This window comes from Rutidosis leptorrhynchoides, unplaced genomic scaffold, assembly GCF_046630445.1.
Source record: "Rutidosis leptorrhynchoides isolate AG116_Rl617_1_P2 unplaced genomic scaffold, CSIRO_AGI_Rlap_v1 contig116, whole genome shotgun sequence".
In the NCBI taxonomy this organism is placed as follows: Eukaryota; Viridiplantae; Streptophyta; class Magnoliopsida; order Asterales; family Asteraceae; genus Rutidosis; species Rutidosis leptorrhynchoides.
This window is the reverse complement of record NW_027266371.1, coordinates 552-23,835: the sequence shown is the minus strand read 5'-3', so window position 1 is coordinate 23,835 and position 23,284 is coordinate 552. Positions and strand designations below refer to the sequence as shown.

The 23,284-nt window shown below is 33.9% G+C and overlaps 3 protein-coding genes and 1 pseudogene across 3 annotated transcripts; 3 read left to right on the top strand and 1 right to left on the bottom strand.

Annotated features, from left to right (window-relative positions):
* Positions 1 to 262: 262 nt before the first annotated feature.
* Positions 263 to 2,835, top strand: LOC139881123 (zinc finger CCCH domain-containing protein 46). Its single transcript, XM_071865645.1, has 8 exons — positions 263 to 1,197; positions 1,278 to 1,439; positions 1,522 to 1,707; positions 1,809 to 1,897; positions 1,991 to 2,242; positions 2,332 to 2,470; positions 2,570 to 2,680; positions 2,775 to 2,835. Exons 1-8 carry the CDS (start codon positions 263 to 265, stop codon positions 2,833 to 2,835), a joined length of 1,935 nt encoding a protein of 644 aa, XP_071721746.1.
* A 5,240-nt stretch (positions 2,836 to 8,075) lies between these two features.
* On the bottom strand, positions 8,076 to 9,893 carry LOC139881126 (putative pentatricopeptide repeat-containing protein At3g23330). Its single transcript, XM_071865647.1, has one exon. The coding sequence runs from the start codon at positions 9,891 to 9,893 to the stop codon at positions 8,076 to 8,078; it is 1,818 nt and encodes a 605-aa protein (XP_071721748.1).
* Positions 9,894 to 12,027: 2,134 nt separating this feature from the next.
* LOC139881125 (uncharacterized) lies at positions 12,028 to 14,213 on the top strand. The gene is made up of 2 exons (XM_071865646.1): positions 12,028 to 13,488; positions 13,575 to 14,213. Exons 1-2 carry the CDS (start codon positions 12,028 to 12,030, stop codon positions 14,211 to 14,213), a joined length of 2,100 nt encoding a protein of 699 aa, XP_071721747.1.
* A 4,601-nt stretch (positions 14,214 to 18,814) lies between these two features.
* Positions 18,815 to 22,389, top strand: LOC139881124 (protein trichome birefringence-like 38; annotated as a pseudogene).
* Positions 22,390 to 23,284: the final 895 nt, after the last annotated feature.

Below are 23,284 nucleotides of genomic sequence, written 5' to 3'. Positions count from 1 at the left end.
AAAAAGGGATTTGTTTGTTAGTTTAGCAAATTTTCCTTTTTCTGTAATATATTTTCTTTCCTTTATCATAAATTTTCTTGTTTTCCAAACAGATTCTCTCCCACCCACACGAGAGAGTACTAAAGTTTCAAACTTTTTTGTGTTACAGGAACTCCCATCTAGCAAAAAAAAAGTTTGGTAGTGGTTGGGAAAAAACAAGTTTCTTACTACTTGACACACTCAAGAAAAGGGAGAAGCTTTATTTCTTGTTCATCCTCCATCAATGGATTCTTATGAAGCAACAAGGGTTGTATTTTCGAGGATTCAAAACCTAGACCCAGAAAACGCTTCGAAAATCATGGGTCTTCTTCTAATTCAAGATCATGGTGAGAAGGAGATGATAAGGTTAGCTTTTGGGCCAGAAACTTTACTTCACTCTGTTATTGTTAAAGCAAGGAAAGAGCTTGGACTTATGAATAACTCTCCTCCATCTCCTTCAACACCTCCTTTTCAAAACCCTAATTCCAATTCTAGGCTTGTTGGTAGTTGTGGAATCACTATTCCTACTCCACCTCCACTCACAATCCCTAGTAACACTTGTTGGAGTTCTGATCTTCCTAGTACGGATGATTTGTTTAGTCCTAGTAATAACAACACAACAAATAGTTCTTCAATGAATTCTTCTGCTACTCCATTTTATGGCAAGTCTGATATGATTGATGAGTTCCAGCTTCAAGAACAGCTTTCTTTTCTTAATGATAATCATAATCATGGACCCAAAAGCCCTGATTTGTTTTATTCTGGTTCTGAGTTTAATTCAAGCCCTACTGGCCATGAAAGCTCCATGCTTTTTCCTTCCCTTTGGGGTAATCCTGGTTCTGGAGTTCATAGGAGGAGTTGTTCAGTCAGTGATGTTTTAGGGAATGATGATTCAGGGTTTGGTTGGAAATCTCCATGTTTGTATTATGCAAGAGGCTATTGTAAGAATGGAAGTAACTGTAAATTTGTTCATAATGGATTTGGGGATCAATCTGGTGTTGAAAATGGTTTGGTGGGGTCTCCTAACCAGATTGAGATAATGGACCATTGCCATGAACTGCTCAGATCTAAGTCTGCTAACCAACAAAGACTAGCTCAGCTCATGGGGGGCTCTTCTTTTCCTTACTCACCAAAATCCATGAATTTCCTCCTCCAACAGCAACAAAATGATACTCAGAGGTATATATTGATCTATTGTCTGTTACCTTTAGCTTTAAATTGTCAGTCACAGTAACTAATTGGAGTAAATTTTGTTTCAGGGCTGCTGCTGCTTTGATGATGGCTGATGATATCCAGAAATTTAACCGTTCTAGACTTGAAAGGAACAGTTTTGATATGTTGAACCCGGCTTCTAGGCAGATTTACTTGACTTTTCCAGCTGATAGCACTTTTAGAGAGGAAGATGTCTCTAATTACTTCAGGTTCTTAGTTGCACTAATAAGTTCTTTGGGATTTTGTTTTATGTTGTTTTTGAATATTTATTCTTTGTTTGGTGCTTTGCAGTATCTATGGGCCGGTACAGGATGTGAGGATACCATATCAGCAAAAAAGAATGTTTGGTTTTGTGACCTTTGTGTATCCTGAGACTGTCAAAATGATTCTTGCTAAGGGAAACCCTCACTTTGTTTGTGATGCTCGAGTTCTCGTGAAGCCTTACAAGGAGAAAGGCAAAGTCCCAGACAAGTACAGGCATTCTCTCTTTACTCTTACTTGAATAATTATATTGTATTTATCAATTTCTTGTACTTTGAAATTTGTACTGAAACCATTTGAATGCCTTGCTCTTACAGAAGTAAGCAGCAGCCAATGGAGCGAGGAGATTTCTCTCCGTGTGGTACTCCTACTGGCCTTGATTCAAGAGACCCTTTTGACCAGCTTGGTAAATAATGTTTGAAAAGTTCCACCTTTTCACCTAATTACCATCTTAAAGATTATAAAAATGACTCCTTTTGCATTGCATGTACTTTTACAGGTGCCATGATGTTTTGCAACACTCAGGATATGTTATGGAGGAGGAAAATGGAAGAGCAAGTTGATTTGCAACAAGCACTTGAGCTTCAAAGTAGAAGAATGTTGGGTTTGCAACTTCATCTCGACGCTAAGAAACATCAGCATCACAGAGCTCTTTCTACAGGCAGCCCTATTCCTTCCCCGACTCATTCTCCCAATATATTCGGTCGATCGCTGCTGCTCCCTCCCTTTCATAATCCAGAACTTTCTCAAGGTCATTGGTCTTTTTAGTTTTGGCCGGTTTCCTTTTATCATTTGACTCTAATTTACTGAATTTATTAAGTGTCTATGGATTTGTATTAGCAGAGAATTGTTCAAGTCCAGTGCCTGCTGTTTCTGGTGCTTCTCTTGAGAAACAGAGTGGGAAAGAATCTAGTGGGAGTGAAGACAATGGCAGTGGGAAAGGAAGCTCCCATGCTGAGGAGAGTGAATTGCCAGAAAGGTTTGTACTTTATAGTCTTTATTTAACTCGGAATGCAATTATCGTTTCTGAATATCAAATTATCGATCCATATGTGATTTTATTGATTCTTTTTTGCAGTTTGGAGCATAACTTGCCCGATAGTCCTTTTGCTTCTCCAGCCAAAGCTCAGAGCAATTCATCACTAGACATGGCTTCATTCAGCAAGTCTTTCAATTGCCAAATGCCTAGGTACAATATTTAGATGTGTTAATTATAGAAATGTTAATATTGTGAACCATCAACCATATAGTGAATCTTAAATGTTGATTTTATTTTTATTCAGGTTCTCTTCTAGCCATGTGTATGCTGGCACGAATGGACCGACCTGTCCTGTTGGAATTTAGCATCCAAATAACATAATTATGCTTTTTTAGGTAAATAAATCCTTCCACGTTGGATTCCTTTTTATGCTTAGAAAATGATTTTATTTCCTTTCCATGTGTTATTGTTCTTTTTCTTGATGTTATGTGTTATTGTTCTGATATTTTAATTAAACTACAATTTGCAGGAAGTAAAGATAAAAGCTTGATGATGATAAAAGCTTAACCTAACTACTAAAGTCTCTATCTGCCACCACAATCAACAATGACAACCACCATCTTTATAAAAAAAAAAAGTATAATACTCTCTTGCTAGTAGAAATTTGCATCGGCGAAAGGCGCTGCTTAGAAACGAAGCCGGCGATCGATGAAAGCTTCTTTCTCCGGCCATTTTCCTATGTTGTGTACTCTATATAGTATCTTTTTCATTTTCAGTTATCTAGTTTGAAAATCTCACAGGTAAAGTAAAAAAAGAAGGCAATAGTAAAAAAAAAAAAAAGGAAAGTCACTTGCAACAATGTACTGATTTTTCAGTCAGTCATATGTGTAGAAGCAGCAGCAAGCAGCATTTAGTACTGAATTATTAACTGTAATTTCTATTTTACTCCATTTTCTTCCACCTTCCCTCCCCTGTTTGTTTCCCTAGGAAAAAAAAAGTCAAAGCTAGACTTAATATTTTAGTTCGTGTAGCTTCTTGTTAGGGAGTGATCAAAATCGAAACTTTTGTATAGACCCAGAAAGAAATCGAGGGAGAAAATGTTCATCTTTTAATGTAAGGAAGCATCGATTGAAGGTGAAGTTGGAATGATAAAAGAAATATCTTTTCTAGGAAAAATGTTTTATCTTTGTTTGCAATTTCCTCTTGCTTTTACCTTTGTTAACCTTTTCCATTCCTTTAAGAAAATTGTGAGTATAGGAGTATTTGATAAACTTATCTTATTTGGGTGTCTTAGGATACTCTAGACATCTTTAAAATGTTAAAAAAATTTAACGAATTTCGAAAGTGTTTGAAATAAAACATATATACAATGAACATTAAGGGTCCGTTCGTTTTGCGGTTTACGGATGCTCGAGGTTGTTTCAAACTATCTCGAAAAATGTGTTTTTTACTAAAAATGACAAAAAAAAAGACACGTTTTTCGAGACAATTTGGAGCAAGGTTAAGCATGCTCGAGCATCCGTAAACCGCAAAACGAACGGACCCTAAATATTTTTTAATATACAGTCATTTTATATTTAGAACGTGTTTTATCTTATTAAAAATATTTAATAAATAAAAAAATAATATTTTTAAAAAAATAATATTTTTTTAATATATTTAAGATAAGATTACCCAATTACCACATCCATATATGTTTTCTTACTAAATTCAATTTGTTTTTTTTATGAAGGTTTCAAATCCTTTTAATTTTCTTATTCGAGGGTTGAGTTTTTTTGAATAAAAGAGGGGATGTGGGTCCCAATGAGAAAATGTATGACAGGTTGTGTGGTTGGGCACCACCAAGCCATGTGAGTGATGAGATGCCACCTTTCACTTTAGTTTATAGGAAAGGACACTATACTATATACTGTATATGTACGTATGACTCACTGACATACATTATATTATAATTATAGAGAGAGAAAAATAAGATAGAGATAGAAAAATAAAAAGTTGATTTTTTTTTTCTTTTAAAAGTAAAGATTGTGATTGAACCATACCTATGACAAAAGATCACGGTTGGTAATAGTAGCTAGTCAGCTTATGGAATCTTTGGGAGTCTGTGTCTTTCTGTTTAATCTGTCTCTTGTTCCTGTGAATTCTTTCTCTCACAGTAAAAAATTAAACTTTTTACTTTGCTCCTTTGGGTTAAACATTTTACAGTCTTATAGCGACGTGTGAATTTACCCATCTCAAATGGAAAAGGCCCGGGTAAGGAAATCTATGTAGGAATTAATATTTTCTAATGACATCATAAGCAGATAAATCAATTATTGAAGTCACATGTGGAAGAAAAAATTTGTACGTTCGGTTTCAGTTATTTCGTCATATAAATTCAATAACTGTAAAAAGTATTGATCATCATTAATGATTGAATCTAGTAAGAAAATACTTGCAAGACTATCTAGTAAAAGACTGTTTATAAGGACCGTGACATGATCACAAAGAAAAAAATATATGATATATTTCGATTATTATCTTCGTCTCAAAATATATTTTATATTTTAAAATTTATATTTATTTTAGAATGGAATTCGTATATTTTTTAAAATCTGTAGTTTATTAATTTTATTTGATAAGTAGGCTACTCAATCATGCACTCAATGCGTTGCTTTTTTATATTTTTTTTCAAAATGTGAATCATCATGGTCTGTTATGATTAAGACCTTTCTTTTGATTATTATCGCCATTAATTTGCGTTAATTTAATCTTAATTTTTTATGTTTTGGAAAAAAAATCTCAATGATTTTTTCTTTTGCGTTGATTTTTTTTTTTCGAAAAAAAAATCTTAGTGAACAAAAATAGTTTTACATAATTTTCAAATGTCCAAACTTTGTTCCTTAAAAAAAAAAAAAACTTCTTTTAACTAACATGGGCTTTATATGTTACTCTGATAAATAATGGGCCTCAATGATGAGAGACTAGACCTAAGATGATGAAACAATATACAGTATAAACTAAATTTGGGCCAGAGCCTATGAAGTTCCTAGTAAATGTATTGTTTTTAAATTTCGATCTTTGTGATTTTTCCTTTTCATTGTTGTGTGATGGGCCCTTATTATATGGGTGTAAGGCCCATTTTAGAATATTTGATAACGCATGCATCGTATCTCTGATTATATCCAGCGATTTCTGTTACTAGATAAGATTCGGAAATGAATTCATTTATAAAGGTCAAATTTTATTAATCAAACGTGACCGAATTTTTTAATGTTTGATATCTAGATCCGTCGGGTGAAACTTTTAGCTCACGTTCAGTTAGAGAAAATTGTTGCGGAATTGTCACACTTATTAGGCTCTACCTCCATTTTAATATAGATGCAAATTTTTACGTGTGTTTTTTGTATGTAAAATTTTGCATCTATGTTGGTACGAAAGGTGCAAAAACAACATGTTGAGAAATCTTGCAATAAAAGTCTAATGTCTTCGATAATAATCTTGCGATAAAAGTCTAATGTCTTCAATAATAATCAAACAATGGTCAGAGTACAGATAAACTTGGGGCTACCAATCTCTCATTAATGATAGACCGAACATGTGATTCGAACCGTTGAATATTAGACAAAACTTGCGATAAAAGTCTAATGTCGACTTCAATAGTCATAAATAATAGAGAACACAATTTGGGGGCTAGCAATGATGTTCCATTGATATAGAATGAGCATCCGATTCGATGAACTTAAGACAATTAGACAAAACTTGGGCATGAGTTTATGACCTGGATTCTGGAATTGGTAATATTGGAAAACAAAACTTGTTCACTGGACAAATACTTTGAGGAAATTATTAAGGGAATTATACAATCGATCAACTTTAGATACTAAAGTAATTTTTAGAAAGGTTTGGCATTTTGTGTGATGGGAAAGAATGGTTTGGACCACGAGATTGAAATTTCTCTATGACTTTTTTTAGCAAGAAATTTATCTTGACTGATAACTACTAAAGTCTATCATATAGTATATTTTAGTGAGTGTCAATCACAATATATGATCTTTAATCAATAATGATAGCTAATCATTCACTACCTGCTTTGTTTTTCGTTTACATTATATTATTCAATGATCCTTTCATTTATGTTCGTTTTTGTTACTCCAAGACTCTCTCATATTAATTGTAACTGAGTTCAATCCTCAATCGGTAATTTGCTTTCTATGCTCTCCCACGATTCTTTTCGACTTTCATCCGACGATTCGAGGACGACTGATTTTAACAAACTCGATCATCCTATTATAAGATAATTCCTTAATAAATTCGTCCTCTAATTATCAAAATAAATAAATAAATGATAACCCTAACAAGGACAGTATGCTTAGAGAAAAATATGTCAATAGATTAGGTAAACTACATAAGCCTAAGAAAAGATGACGACCAACATATATAATATTATATATAACGTGAGTTACTTCTTATGATTAGATATATCGCTAATGATAACTATGGAATTAACCAACAATCTTTGGTTAAAAGAGTTGATTTTTATTTTTATTTTTAATATGGAGAGAATAATTTATTAAATTAATTTGGCCGAATAAAATCGTATAAATTTATCAATAGTTTTCAGATAAAATTTACCTAACCCTTCAAATTATAAAAAAATTATCGATATTATTGAAAAACATCTTTTACGACTCCTCAACCGAAACGAATTACAACGAAAATCATTTAAAGGAACATCGGCTAAGATACATGTGGAAATAAAAACCTAGAGATAGACTACAAACAAAATATCAAAAGTGGTTAAAAGAGTTGATGAATTTGAGACTTGTAAATTATAAATAGGAAAATTAACTAAATATTGTCGGTTGAGGAGGTATTGAAAAATACTACTACTTATTTTTCAGAAAGAAAAAGGAAAAGACACATAAAGAGATTGTGGATGAACCAAAATGTAATAATTATATAATATTTCCCCACGGGACTCGAAAGTGCTCTTTCATTCGCATCTTTTTTAATTTTTTATCATCCATTCCAACTTGGTTTAAAATAATTGAGTTAAATTAGGAGGTCATGACTCACGTGGAAACTATTTATTTTTATTTATTTTCATTATTATTATGGGAGGAACGAGGAAACTAAAAAATGTTGTCAAGTAATTAAGGATTATTTTCAAGACATGGAAAACATGAAAAAATATGTTTCCAAAAAGATTATCTTATAAAGTTAAAGTTTCTTTTATATTTGGTCTCATCTTATTTTTGATTTGAACAGAGGAGCGTCTCCACGAGAAACTTGGACTTTGCATGTCGCAAAGTTTGGCCGACAACCAATCAGGCAACCCCCGAAAAATGTTGGCCGAGTAAAGGTGGCGCCACCGAAGGAAACACCGGCCATCAGATTATGGAAGATTGCTATATAGTCAGCTGTAAACCACTATACTGTTATCTTTTCCCAATAACCCTTTTCAGAAATCTTTGGCTTATACTCTTTCTTTCTTTCTCATTTCCTAAAGTCACAATAGTACCCCACCTAAAAAAATCAATTAAATTATCTTTAATTCATCCAAAATAGTAAAATTTAATTTACACTAATTATAATTAATTTCCGATTCAAAATTGAACAGTATCTAATTTTTCATTTGGATCCATGACAAAGCGGGAAGTTTATTAACCCGATGTTTTTGCATCAAGCTCCTCATGTTAGCAGCAGCTTCCCATTTCTGATCAGAAGCTAACATGCTTGCTGACAAAATATATGGAGCTGCATCAGATGGTTCGAGCTTCAGAAGGTTTTCTAAAGCCCATTTTTCCATTTCAACATTGTGGTGAAGACGACAAGACGATAGAAACGATTTCCATACTGAACTAAAGTGAGAGATACCGTGTTCATGAATGAATTCATTGGCCTTTTCCAAGTGACCAGCTCGGCCATAAAGATCAACCATACAGTTGAAGTGTTCTATTTCAGGGTTAATACTGTAGATCTTCGTCGTTGTAAAATATTTTTGGCCTTGTTCAAGCAGCCCTGCATGGCTACATGCAGTCAAGACTCCTACAAACGTAATTGGATTCGGCTCGATTCCTTCGTTCCTCATGCACTCAAAAAGATGAACGGCATCCATCCCTCGCCCATGTGCAGCATAGCTAGATATCATTGAAGTCCAGAGCACGACGTTCTTTGAATTTTTCGTTTCTTCAAAAATTGTCTGAGCCTCGTCGAAGCTTCCACATTTAGCAAACATATCAACTAATGATGAAGCTAAGTAAGAATCTAGACTGTGCCCACCTTTCAGAATGTGAGCATGAATCTGCTCCCCAATTCCTAAATCCTCACATGCAGAAACTAAACTTGTAAGAGTGAATTTATCCACCTTAACTCCTTCACGAACAATGGAGATATATGTTTTGAGTGCCTCTTCATAGTTACCATTTTGAACAAACCCGGTTACCAAGGAACTTCTAGAAACAATTTCTGCCTTTTCATCGGAATTCAGAGAATCTCGAGGAGTTCTGCTGAAAACTTTAGAGGCCTTCTCCATTACCCCACATTTGTTGTACATATCAATTAATGAATTCTGTATGAAATTGTCAGCTTGAATTCCAAATATTAGAACTCGGCAATGTAATTGTTTCCCAAGTTCGAGATCACAGAGTGAAGAAGCCAAATTCAAAGCTATAGAGAAAGTAACCTTGTTAAACAAATTCCGACTTTCAACCATCTGTCGAAGTATATCCAAGGAAGTCTGTAAGAACCCAATTTGCCGTAGTCCATCTATGACCGTGTTCCAAGTCGCCACATCCTTACAAGACAAGCTTTTAAACAATGCAAGGGAATTATGGACATCTCTATTTCGCAAATATGCCCCAAGCATTATATTCCATGACAAACAACTCTTCTCTTCCATTGATTCAAAGACCCTCTTAGAATGCTCAAGTTTATAACAATTCACATAGAAATCAAGGATAGAATTCTCTAACACGTTATCCAATTCCATTCCATTTCTTATTATCCATCCATGTAATTCCTTTCCCAACCTAACCTCACATAAACTAGAACAACACTTAAACAGAGTAGACAAAGTGAACTGGTTCGGACAAACACCTTCGATTTGCATATTTCTGAATTCATCCAACACCAAACTGAAACATTCATTTCGAGCAAGTCCAGATAAAAGGGTTGACCAAGTTCGGACGTCTCTTTCACGAATTTCATCAAACAGTTTCTGTGCATGACCCAGATTTCGTGATTTCACATAAAGACTAAGGAGATGGTTTCCCGTGTTAAGTATTTGTAAAGATCCATCCTTTATTAGCTTAGCATGAAAAGTTTCGACCTTTGATTGATCGTTGACATCACATATGATGGGTAATGAATGATAGTAAGTTCTATACAAGGTAAGAGAATTGGGGTTAAAGACTGTACTAAACCGATAAATCCATCTCATTTCTGTACTAATAATTACTATGGAGGAGGAGACTTTACCAAATCAGTATGTGAATTGAACTTTCAATTCGAAATGTTTGACATTTATGATAAAGGTCAATTTTTCATTTGAACAGAGGAGCGTCTCTGCAAGAAAAAAGTTGAGGCAAACATTGATTTAGGACGGACCCACACCAGTCTATGGCGGGCCACCGTTAGCCGACCAGTTGCGTGAGGGATGCCGTTGGTGTTTGGATGAAGCAAAGGTGGCGCCAACCAAACTAAAACCGGCCATCAGGATTCCCTAATCCACTGACCAACCACTATTTCCTTTTTCCTAATGATCCTTTTTTTGTGAAAATTATTTGGCTTATTCTCGCCCTCTCACTTTCATAACATCTAAACTAGTACCCTACCAAGTGTCTATGCCTCCATATGCACCCCCTAGTTTCGAATTTTTTTTTAGAGTAAATAATTGCTCAGAGTGTTACAATTGAGTACGTTTTCTTAAATCAAACATTGAACTTAATTAGTCTTTCAGTTTCTTTTGACTCTTTTGGGTGGAACGATATATCGATAAACAAGTTGCATCTGTTAAGAGAGGTCACGAGATTTATTATTGGGAGAGACGATATTTATTGAGAGGGATGACTCAGACTTTCGAACCAATCTATTTCTGACATAATTTTAGATCAAAATCAACCCTGGACACCCTAAACATTTTTTAGCTGGTGTGAATAGTTTACAGCTTGTTATAGATTTTTTTTTTGACTTGTTATAGAATATATGGCCTTTAAAAAATAGAAGAAAAGAGAAAAGGGTAGATTGACTAAAGCAAGGGAAATTAATTCGGTTACTTTTATTTATGGGAAACTTTTCTAAAAATATTAGATGAAAATCAACAATAAACATTAATATTTAGCTGATAGTTTTCAACTCTAGTATTCATTTAATTGGTGATAAGATTAGAGCAACAACTCAAAGCCAAAATATTGATATATTTTATACTAATATGTTTGGTTATTAAAAAATAAAAATAAAAATGAATAGACACAATCAAAAGGACAACAACTTTTAATGATTTTTTAAAAAGAAAATTAATTTAAGACATGAGGATGCTTGCGAATGAATGATAAAAAATAGCCTACCAAGCGCTATATAATTATTTTTTTCTACTTACATGTTTATGGATAGTTAAGTCTTACATATTTTATCCTTGCCCTAATTATGAGGGTGCGGTTGACATATTTGTCTAAGTTTGAAAAAAAGAAAAAACTTTATAACATATTATTGAATACATATATCCTTATTATCATAATAATGTGTTAAAAGTAAATTCTTAGTTGTTACCCCAAATAAAGAATACAATTTATTTTCAAAGTCTCATAAAGAACCAAAAGATGCCAATGCTTATTACATAAATAAATTAAATGTATAAAGTAAAATGGTGGATTAGGTATCGTCAATATTAATACCAATTTAAGAATGAGAAATGTCAAATTCAATCTACTTTGTGTCTTCTAGACTATTATCTTGTAACCCCTTGTCCTTATCAAGGATGGAAACTTTGAATTATGAATTACGCATAACTTAAACGTTATTTCAACTTGAACTAGGGATGAAATCGTCACTGTGGTCTAGGATTGACATCCGGTTTCATTAAGATAGTACTCCTTCCGTCCCTAAATAACGTTCACATTTCATATATAAATTGCATAATGTGATATTAGGGACGGATGTAGTACTTACTTGGTTCAATTACATTATGTGAGGCCCAAGTTGGACATGAAACCAAACTTAAGGACATTGACTTTAAAAAAAAAAATTGCTTAAGAAACAAGGAAACATGAAAGCATGCCCTTAACGTAGGAATTCCCACGAGTTTACTGACAATGACACAACCAAAAATAAAATAAAATTGCAATAATTCATTGCAGAAAATGCTTAAAATAGATGGGACCCACCAAAAACCCATCTTCTTTAGTGCAGGTCAGCATCATATTCTTATTCAAATTCCATCTGCTAAAAAAAAGAAAAAAGAAATCTCACACTTGTTTGTTTGGCAGGAAAAGAAAAGAAAAGAAACCCACCAAGAAAGGTTTTTGCTTTTCTTCTTCTTCTTGATGCTTCATCAGGAATTTGTCTTTCTTTGAAAGATGGTTCAAAGAAAAGTACCTAGCAAGCTTGGAACCATAATCCAAGCAACTGATTCTAATAAATCAGAAATCCTGAAACCATATTTTCATCAACAACAACAACCTGATCTGAAGACGAAGAAGATGAAAAAATCGAGATCATTTAAGAAACCCGATGTGGAGAGTCAAAGGTTGTCTTATTCAGGAATGAAGAAAAACATTTCCTTGCCTGGAAAACCTCCTCCTGAGAAATCGTCGCCGAATTATATGAAGTCTACCAGCAGCTCCGAGCATAAACAGGTGAGTTCTCCGATGAAAATTAGAACTTCCTCTTCTAATGGAAAGATTAATAGTATTCGAAAATCGAAATCACCGGTGTCTAGTGCTGGTTCTTCTGTTAGGAATTTAACTAAAATTCCTAGTTTCAAGAAAAGTTCTAGCATTGTTATCTGTAGTAGTGGTGGAGATAGGAAGGAACAGAGAGCTACTTGTTCTTCGACTTTGAAAGACGCAAAGTTTCCGCCTTTTCTTGAGCTAAGTCCTGGTGCAACAGAAGCTGAAGGGACTTCAACTATGAAAGTTTGTCCGTACACTTATTGTTCTCTTAATGGTCATCACCATCCTCCTTTGCCGCCGTTGAAATGTTTCTTGTCGGCAAAGAGACGTTCTTTGAAGTTGCAGAAGAGTTTTAAATTGGGAGCACTGAGCCCTCGCAAAGCCAAAGTGAATAATGGACCGAAAATGAGCAAGGAAAGCGATTCGAGTGAGTTCGGCAAAGATTTCTTCTTTGAAATCTATACTAAAACTGAGGAAGAAGATCTGGCTGATTTTTCTGGTGAAATCAGAGCAGTTCTTGCTGAGAGCCTGTCTGAAGGATCGCCTAAATCAGAGATTGATTTTGAGGATTTTACGCCAATCAAAAGTGGAACTATCTCTAAAGATCAGGGGATTTTAGACGAAAACGATGAGTCTACGCCTTCCTCGACTTTTGGAATATCCTTAACAAGCAGCGGTGATGAGGATCGTGGAAGCGTGGAGGAGGGCGATAACTTCTCGCAAACTACTGATATGGAGTGGGAAGAAGGGGAGTTTTCGACCCCAGAGCCTGGAAATGTAACAAAGGCTGATCTTGATCTTCGTATCGACTATGTGATCATGATTGATGACTTCATTGGCATCAACAATGAAAAGATATTCACTGATGAGATCCTCCATGAAGAAGAAAGCGCATGTTCTGATGCACCGAATGACAGTGATTCGGAGATGGATGGTGAGGTTCTTGATTCTAGCCAAGTGTTTGATAGTTTTTCATATGATCAGAAGTCTTCCGACGAGGAATTTTCGGCTGGTGAACAAGAAGAGGAAGAAATCGTGGCAGAAGTGATCCATTCGATTCTAAAATCAGTACCAGGCACTGAAGAAGATATTCAAGAAAATGCAGTTCCTGAATCCGATAATCAAACTAGTTATGCGGACAATCAGGTTTCGTAGCCTTCAAATTATTCAATGTCTAAATTATTTTTAACACAATCTACATATTTGTTCTAATAACTCTGTTTCTTAAACAGGAAGGTACTAGGACCACCATGGATTCAGATTCCGGATATGAGAGACTGAGCGGAATGGAGAACCAGAACATTTCGGAGAACGATGAAGATGCCTTAAGGAAGCGTAAAACCTCTAGTTCGATGGATTCTGAGGAGCAAGATAGTCCGAAATTGCGTAAAATCGAAATGGACGATAAAACTAATGAAGCCGTTGACAGGACAAAAGCCAAAAATGCCAATACAGGCATAGAGGAAACTTTAACTAACCTTCCAACCCTAGATGCTGATAAGTTGGCCAAATTATCTTATGCAAGAGGCAGCACCAACAAAGAAGATTCCAAGCCATTCGACAGGCTGAAATGGAAAATCGGACGAGGCAGAATCCTAGACGACGAAAATGAGGAGTCGTGGAAATTCAATCCTGCAGAACCGAATTATATTCCGTTGCAGCCTGAACCTGAAGCAGAGAAGGTTGATCTAAAGCATCAGATGACAGATGACAGGAAGAATTCCGAGGAATTTATGCTGGATTACGCACTCCAACAGGCTGTGTCCAAACTTGCTCCTGCCAGGAAGAAAAAGGTGGCAATGTTGGTAGCAGCATTTGAAACAGTCTTACCTGTTCATCCCAGTCCTAGACAAGTTCAAGCTTGTAGCTAATTTCACTCTCGGGTAAATGACAAATCCTCTTCTCAGATGCTAAGGATAGAAATAATGTCTTAAGATTGTTTATTTTAGTTATAACTCTTATATTGTTCATCCTAGGATCATGTGATTTCTGTTTTTCTTTAGTACTAATTGATAAAAATGTCTTAAAAGATGAAATTTAATTTATAAAATCTCAAAATTTTCAGGGATGGAAATCTTGATGAAGTGGAATCTGCTTATTACAATAAGTTATGAATATGTGAAACTAAAGTATCAGTTTCAAAGGGACATGTTTCGAGTTTCAAGAGTCGACTAACTGGTTGAGATCAAAAGTGCAGACCGGCCCATGATTCTTGAATCAGCGACGAGATTATGCATTTTTAATTATTTCTAGTTTCTTCTAATGGTGTCTACTTTAGTTCAACATGTACTGATAAAATTTAGGCACTTATATATGGTGTTGTCTGTCGAGTTTCTTCAAAACCGGATAGTGTTTGTTTATGGTATGCTGTTCTAATAGGATATGTTTTGTGTTTCAGTTTTAAACTGTAGTAGCTTCTGTCAAAAGCTTATTGACTACTCCCTCCATCCCAAAATAACTTTTTATATGCATTATACATAAAAAACATGTCATAAAATTTAGGACGAAAGTAGTGAGTAATAACTATGGTGAGATTAATTGTGGTCATCAACGAGATTAATAGTCTAAACTCTTGTTTTTTGTCATGTAGAAATAAAATCTTAAAGATCAAACAACTCTCTTTAGATTTTAATTTCTGCAATTTTTTATATATCCTAGAAGAAACAATCGTCTCGCCCATTCGTTGGCTAACCTTAAATAAAATGGGAGAGGTCGATTGCCACCTCATTTGTATACGATTGCCGATTCGGAATAGTTAATGAAATCCCTCTTTATCATTAAAAAAAAAAAAAAACACCGGTGAGAGCAAAATTGTCTCAATTCAATAAGGGTATCAGTTACAGTTACTCCCTCCGATTAAGCGTCCGGTCCAGTAATTAAATAAAAATTGCGGGACTTGTCATTCTAATCCTTGGGAAAACAAAAGTCAGAACTGGGCCTTTTCATAAAAGGCTTCAAAAGTTATGGGCCTGATATTGAGCCTAATCTCAACCCAAATCATTCCTCTCACTTTCTCCGGGCCTTGTTTCGACTGTCTTAGCTAAGCTTCGAGTAATCCTTTCAATTTAATTTAATTTAATTTTTTGAAATTATCCTTTCGTTTTTATTTACTTTCAAGAAAATGATGGAAAATAATTTATTTTATTTTATTTATAAATCTTCAAATCCAAGTTCTAAATAAACACGGCCTAGTCTATCACAAAAGTAATATAAATATTCAAAAGAAACACATAAAAAAAAAAAGAAAATGATGATCATGCAGATCAACAGAGCTCACTTTTTTTGGTATTCGGCCACGTGGCACCTGTCCGTTACATTGCACTGCATCGTTCATCTTTCTTGACCAAAACACTTTGACTTATATAATGCCCGGCCGAGTAATTAATGAAGAAAAGCTTAGTTCATGATAATCTCCTTTTTTTTTTTTTTTCCTTACTAGAAAAATGAAATGTACAATTTTACAAACCAAGGCATAATAATTCATGATGAAATGAAACTGACAGTAAAGAATTATCACATTTTGGTTGGACTCGATCATATTTTAAGTTTTGCCTCGATATTTATAAGTATAAAACAAATTATGAACTGGCCGAATTTGAAGTTTGCTGATTATGAACGAACGAATTATTGCAGCAACATGTTATTAATTTGAATCATAATTTGCTTAAATTTGAAATTATTTTATAATCATGTTTTTAGTTTATATACTTAAAAATTTAGAGATTAGAAGAGATATTTATAATTTTCAGAACTACTAACTTTGCATTAACATCAATAGTACCATACATGATACAACAAAGAAAGAGCATACATGAGTTGAAATAATGAAGACTTTTAATTAATCATCTCTAATTCTTTTCACCATTATTCCACTGGCCGGCCTTATAAATGACCGTTACTCGTTGGTGGTGGGTGGTGAGGAGGAGGAGGAGATGGAGCCCGTGGAGGAGGAGATGGAGGAGGGGAGTTATCGGCCACGACGTCATCTGGCTGATCGTCAGGATCGTCATCGTCTAGGTTGACGATCCTAGCAATTAATTGCAGCAATGACTCATGAGGGTTCCTTCCGAGGACGACGGCCCTCTCCATGATTGCTAGGAAGCAAACCCTACATAAGATGTGGTCGTGCCCAGGCTCCCGTCGCCGACCACAAAAATGGGTTATGAACTGATTGTTCATTGTGTTCGAAACCTAAACAATTGAATTAAGAGGGAAAACTAATTAAGTTGAAAACTTGAAATGAATGATAGCTTTATGCAAGTGAAGTGAGTTTCGATGGAAAGTAGACACGGGTATTTATAGCCTCAATACGTGAGTTAAAAGACGGTAGATATTTGCTAAAGTACCCATCCAGTTTAGTTTACTTTCAAATTTGCCCCCCTTTGTGAATAAATATAGTACTGTTTCAGTTTTGTCCATGTAGAAGTGGAAATAATCAAAATTTCTTATATTCATCAATAAACTAGTAAACCCTATATATTAATGTGAAAAAACTTTGCAATTATATAAAGAAATACCTGAATAGGATCTGCTGATGCATTTAAACATAGTTGACTAATTCGATTCTTGTGAAACGAAAAAATATCCGATGGGAGATCTCCACTCATTATATATGTGTTTGATTGTATCATGAACATGATCATTGGTAGCTAAAACATCAAACGGATGCAAATGCATGAACTGCACCTGTAAAACAAATACCTAAACATGAGAAATTCTCTTCCATAAATAACAGATCACCCATATGTAAGGTACAAACTTAATTACATCTCATTGTAAATAGAAAATTGTAAAATTGAAACTAATGATCATATTAACTTGAATAGCATCAATTAGACGAAAAAAGTTGTGGAAAGAAGCGAGTTACTCTGAATCTCATTCGGATGAACGAAAGATGAGATTCTGGATGTTAACTTGCAACCCGTAAAAGCTTGAGTATCACCGGATGTAGAACAATGACTCTGATCTAGGCTTCTTTTATTACGGTTTATTTGTCTATAATAGATCATGAAAGAAATCCCTATAGCATCATAGAATCGCTCAGATACTCAATTACGACAATTATGTTCTAACAACGGCAATACGCAGAATTTTCGAGGGAGGCGGCGACCATGTTATAATTTTGTATAAATCGCCTTTGTTAGAACTTATCGCTTAAAACATATAATATTATCAAGCCTGACGAGCTACTATATATAAGGTAAAATATTATAACGCCTGAGGTTATTGTAATGTAGAATTTTTTCCTTTGTTTATATCGAAGTTAATTTAACTCCACGAAATAACATTTTGTATAATTATTTCTCCTTCATTTTTATAACACCGTAAAAAATAATCGTCATCAACATTGACTCATAGCGATATTGATCACGTCATTATTTACGACAATATAATTGTGACGGAGTTTCATATGTTCGAGTAGGGTTAAAAAATAAAAATAAAATAATGATACTCCCTCCCTTTAAAAAATTGAATATTCATTATGAAATGTAGGGAGTATATGTTAAATTAAACACCAACCTATTATTATTATTATTATTCTTAAAATGACCTCATAGTACTTAAAAGCTAAAACTTGCACAATAGCCCCCACCCCACTATGTTTAATGTAGCATTAAGGTAAACTCAAGGGGTTAAAATATCAAAATTTAAATTCTTCTCAAGTCAAAGTATTTGCATGGTGATAATATGATATTGATCACATGAAGCTTGTTAAGACAAAATAAACGTTCGTTAAAGGTACTCTAACGCTAAGCAAAAGAAATTGCATGTAACGCTTGCACATAAAAAGCTAGAAAAGTCTTGTAAAGTTGTAATGTAGCTACCTTAACTTTTCTCAACATTACGAGTTGATATCTAAACTTTTAATTTTTACATTTCAGTGCCTAAATTTTAACTCCGTTGCAGAATCTAATACCTGTGCTACAAAAATATGACGTGTCCCTTCTGCTGTAAACTTTTCTAACGGATGACGACGACGTGGTGTTATACATTTACAATTAGGCCACTGAAGAAGCCATCACAATGATTTAATCATCCTAGTAATTAAACCATCTAAAAAGATAAATTAACCTAAAATCATGTAATTATTATTTTTTAAGTAATAAATGTAAAAATATTTTATATAACATGGAGTAATTATATTAAGATGGAGCAAATGGGGGGGCCCTAAAAGAGGGTACACATTTATTTAAGCAAACAGGGATTGGCGTCCAAAACTGTTGTTTATTTGGATAATGGTCATGGCATTTTTTATTATGTGGATCTATGGATATATGGATGCTGACAACAAGGTTAGGAGGAAAGAGGTGTTGGGTAGTATTTGTGATAAAATGGATTTATAGACACTATTGGACATTTTGTATAATAGTAATGTACATTTTCTTTCCTTATTTCATACGATATAATCGACATTATTATACTTTTTATGCATTCACCCTTGGTTGTAATATGTTAGGCGGAGAAAGCACAAATGACGCAGACTATCCAATTTGTTGGAGGTATCAATACAATGGTTCAACCTCCATCTTAATATAATATAAAATATTTAATATGTATAGATATTTTATACAACATAATAATATTAAGATGTTATCATTTTTTTTTTCAAATTAATAAAATAGTTATATATTTATTACTCCAAAAATAATAATTACATGATTTTAGGTTAATTTATCTTTTTGTATGGTTTAATATTTCTTTTCTCATTATAAATAATTTTTTTGAGGTCCTAATCTTTATGGGCTAAAGATAAAGCTGACCTTGCATATGCATGCCTAATAATCCTCCCAATGAGTCAATATTCACTTATAATAAATAAATTTGAATAATAAAAAAATTAATTGTGACTCATTTTATTTTGAGGAAACGATTGAATTTGGAAGATTATTAGGAGGGATATACGAGTTAGATTATAAGGCAATGCATATCATTTAGATTTATTTTTATTCTTTAAAAAAAAAAAAAGTATTGTTTGTGCTCTAGACTTATGACTCGTACATATTTAAAATTTAATCAAAAAAAAAAAAAAAAAAACACTGCTAAAAAAAAAACTCTAGCAAACAAATATTACTCTTATAGAGTTGATGCTCTTTTACAAATTTGGATTACTATACATATATATCAGCTCATATGTGATATCCCAATAGTGTATATAAATGAATTAATATCAGTCACACTCATATCTCATCTAAGTAAACAAGTTAACAGAAAAAAATGCATGAGTCGTATAATTGGCTTAGTGATTCTCATTTCATGCTTATTCATGAGCATCGTTAGCTCTAGGCAAACACAAAACTTGTAATCGGTACGAAGGGAGTTGGGTTTTCGATAAATCATATCCTCTCTATAACTCATTACAATGCCCTTTTATTTATTCAGGATGGAATTGCTTAAAAAATGGACGTCCTGATCATTACTATCAGAAATTCAGATGGCAACCCACCAACTGTAATTTGCCGAGTTTCGAATTATACATATTTCTCGACCATTCTCTAATTTCTATGAAATATATAATTATTAATTCCGTAAGTTTATGTTGCAGGTTTGATGGTAAGGATTTTCTAAGACGATTTGGAGGGAAGCAGATAATGTTCATTGGAGATTCTATTAGTCTCAATCAATTTGAATCAATGGCATGCTTACTCCATGCTGCTGTTCCTAATTCCAAAATTACCAGCAACTTTAACTCTGTCACGTTCGTGGTAAGTTGATTGAAATTAATTTTAGTGTATAGTACAATTTTCTTCCTCGTCGGATTAGGGTTTCAGTGCGACATGTTTCAATTGGAACTGGATTACAAATCAGCCGGAATTTCTAAACATCTTATTCAGAGCGAACTTCGATTCTCATCATGTGTATATCCACTCCCATTCTAAATTCATTGAACCAATTTTAAACTGAACCCAATAATTTTGGGTCAATTAGGCCCCATTAATCTGATCATCCCTGGAATGTTTTGATTCTGGTCTATTATACATGAAAATCCGGCAAATTATAATAGTATACTACAACCCTAATACCTCAACACGAAAATGAAAATTTTGGGTCACCTGAACATTTCTATCACTCTCGATTTTCCCATTACCGGAATCATTAAAATTAATCACGTAATTAAGAATTCCGGTGTTGTCGTTACCGAGAATCTATTCTCGGTGTTGGTGTATACGGGACAAGAGAGGAATTGCCACGTGTCAAACATGCAGGCACAGTTTGAGCCGGTGTTGGAAACACCGGGATTAAAAAATTAAAACCGAGTTTGATTGTTCTTACTTTCTGACTTTCCTTCACTTGCAAAAATACTAAAGAAAAAATAATCAAATAAAACACACCAGGACAAGAAATCAAATGAGTTTGATCGCACGTGGCATATCATCTAGTTTTCACTCTTAATTAATTATATACTCCATGAAATCACACAAAGAATATCAACACTTAATTAATTATATACTCCATGAAATCACATAAAGAATATCAACACTTAATTAATTTTATACTCCATGAAATCACACAAAGAATGGCGGGGGAATAAGAATGAGTAGTTCTGGGTTTACTGTGGAGTAGAAGAGATGATGAAGAAGAAGAAGAAGAAGAACAGAGAGACGAGAATGAAGGTGAAGCTTGATCCCGGTGTTGCCGTTACCGGGAATCAATCCCGGTGTTGCGAGTCCCGGGAATAGCTTGTTGTTTCCGGTGTTGTCGTTACCGGGACAAGCTTCCAGGTGTTGAGGTTACCGGGACAAGGCTTAATTAGCATTCCCGGTTTTGCCGAAACCGGAAATAGTTATGTGTGTTCACCTTCTAGGGTTACGTCATACAACAGTGTCGTGCCCCATGATTTTCCTGTTAGCCTGCCTTGTTTTGTTTACCAAAATCAATTTTGTTTATCTCCATTTAATCTGTTATGAATTGAATTAAAACTTTACTAAGGTACATTTCACATGATCGATAATTCTAGGATTATGGAGTTACATTGCTGTATGAAAACGTCTACCTAGTTGCATTGAAAACAAAAAAATCGGACGAGTTCGAAAGCTTCAATCAATGAAGAACGGTACAATCTGGAAGAACAAGGACATTCTCGTTTTCAACACTTGGCTCTGGTGCTACTGCCGCAACCCAGGGCAACCGTAAGAGTTCGAACTATTTTTACAATATTTTTCGTTTTCTTGAATCAATTTACGTACATTAACTACGATAAATTTGATGAGATTAATCTGTGATCAATCTATATATGTAGATGGGATTACATTCAAGATTGGCGCAAGGTAACAAAGGACATGGACCGTATGGTGGCTTACAACAAAGCCTTGCAAACATGGGCAAAGTGGGTTGATTCTGAAGTTGATACCAGAAAAACTCAAGTTTTCTTCCTAGGAACCTCTCCTCAACATCTCAGGTAACATTTGAGAAATGATTAACATAAAGTCTATGAAGATATGTGGTATTAAATCTAATTTTCTAATTGTATTTACTCTAATATTAAAGAAATAAATTAAATCAGCGATTTGATTCTGATCAAGGGTACACATCACCATATTAAAGTTACTATATTTATAGCTATATTATGTCTCTATGTCAAGCTCGATCTTGACACTTTTACACTGATTGATATATAAATATTCGATAAAAGATTATGGATCAAATGGTTCATCAATCACCATTTCGGGGCGTAGGTTCATTTTTACCGGTAGCATGCATTTTAATTTTTTTTACAAAATTCTGTTTTTTTATTTTTTATTTTATTTTATTTAGTGGTTCACAATGGAACAATCCAAAAAGCAGCAGACTGCTCCACACGAGAAATCACCGGTTCGAGGATCAACTTATCCTGCCTGCTTGCCAAAGCAATTTTATATCCTATAATATGTTTTAAGGACAATAAAGAAGCCAGTTCATCTTCTCAACACGACCACCCTCTCTCAGCTTCGAAAAGACGCCCACCCACAAGCCTATGACGATCAAGCCACCCCTGACTGCACTCACTGGTGTCTTGCCGGATTACCGGATACTTGGGGTCAACTTTTATATGCAACTCTGATTAGTTGATACTTTTTATTTTTTATTTTTTATGTTTGATCAGTTGATTCTTAGAAAGAATGAAATTTTACAAAGAATAAATGTGGATACTAACTTATAAGTAAGTGAAATTTTTTAATTACATGTACATATAATCAGTATTGGACCAAATTATAAAATCCTTAATTTAATCAAATGCATAATAATGAATTCTATTGAAGGAAACTTCTGTATTTATGCTTATAAGAAACATGTTTACATATATATCAAGCAATTCCAGATTCAGTCTATTGGATTCATTGAATCTGTTAAATACCTAGAAACATGGCCAAGCAATTGTATATCCAGTCTCTATCCTTATATTAGCTAAGAGATTGTTGAATTTAGTAAATAATTTGTTGACTGTTTTTCTACTTTTTACCTTTACAGTATAGTATAGTATTATTATTTAAAAAAAAAAAATCAAAAAATATCTTCGAGCTTAGAAAGTTAAGAGTCATTCAAATTGGAACTACTAATTACTTATATTTTGAAAGATTAGTCAAATAAAGGAATAAAAATCATTACAGTCAAAAAAATATAAATAAAAATCATTTTTTGATTCAAGTAAAATAAAAATCATTACCAAACAATCAAATGAGATTTGCTGTTATAGAACTTTACATTAATATATAAGTGAATTCCCTGTCACACTAATTTCTCATCTAACTTTACAAAGAGATTAACTTAAGCAGAAGCAAGAATGAAGGGTTTAATACTCGCCTCAACGATTCTCTTGATTTCGTGTTCATTCAGCGTTGCAGGCTCTAAGCAAACCTGTGATTTGTACAAAGGGAGTTGGGTTTTTGATAAGTCATATCCTCTCTATGACTCCTTAAAATGCCCTTTTATTTATTCAGGATTCGATTGCATTAGAAATGGACGT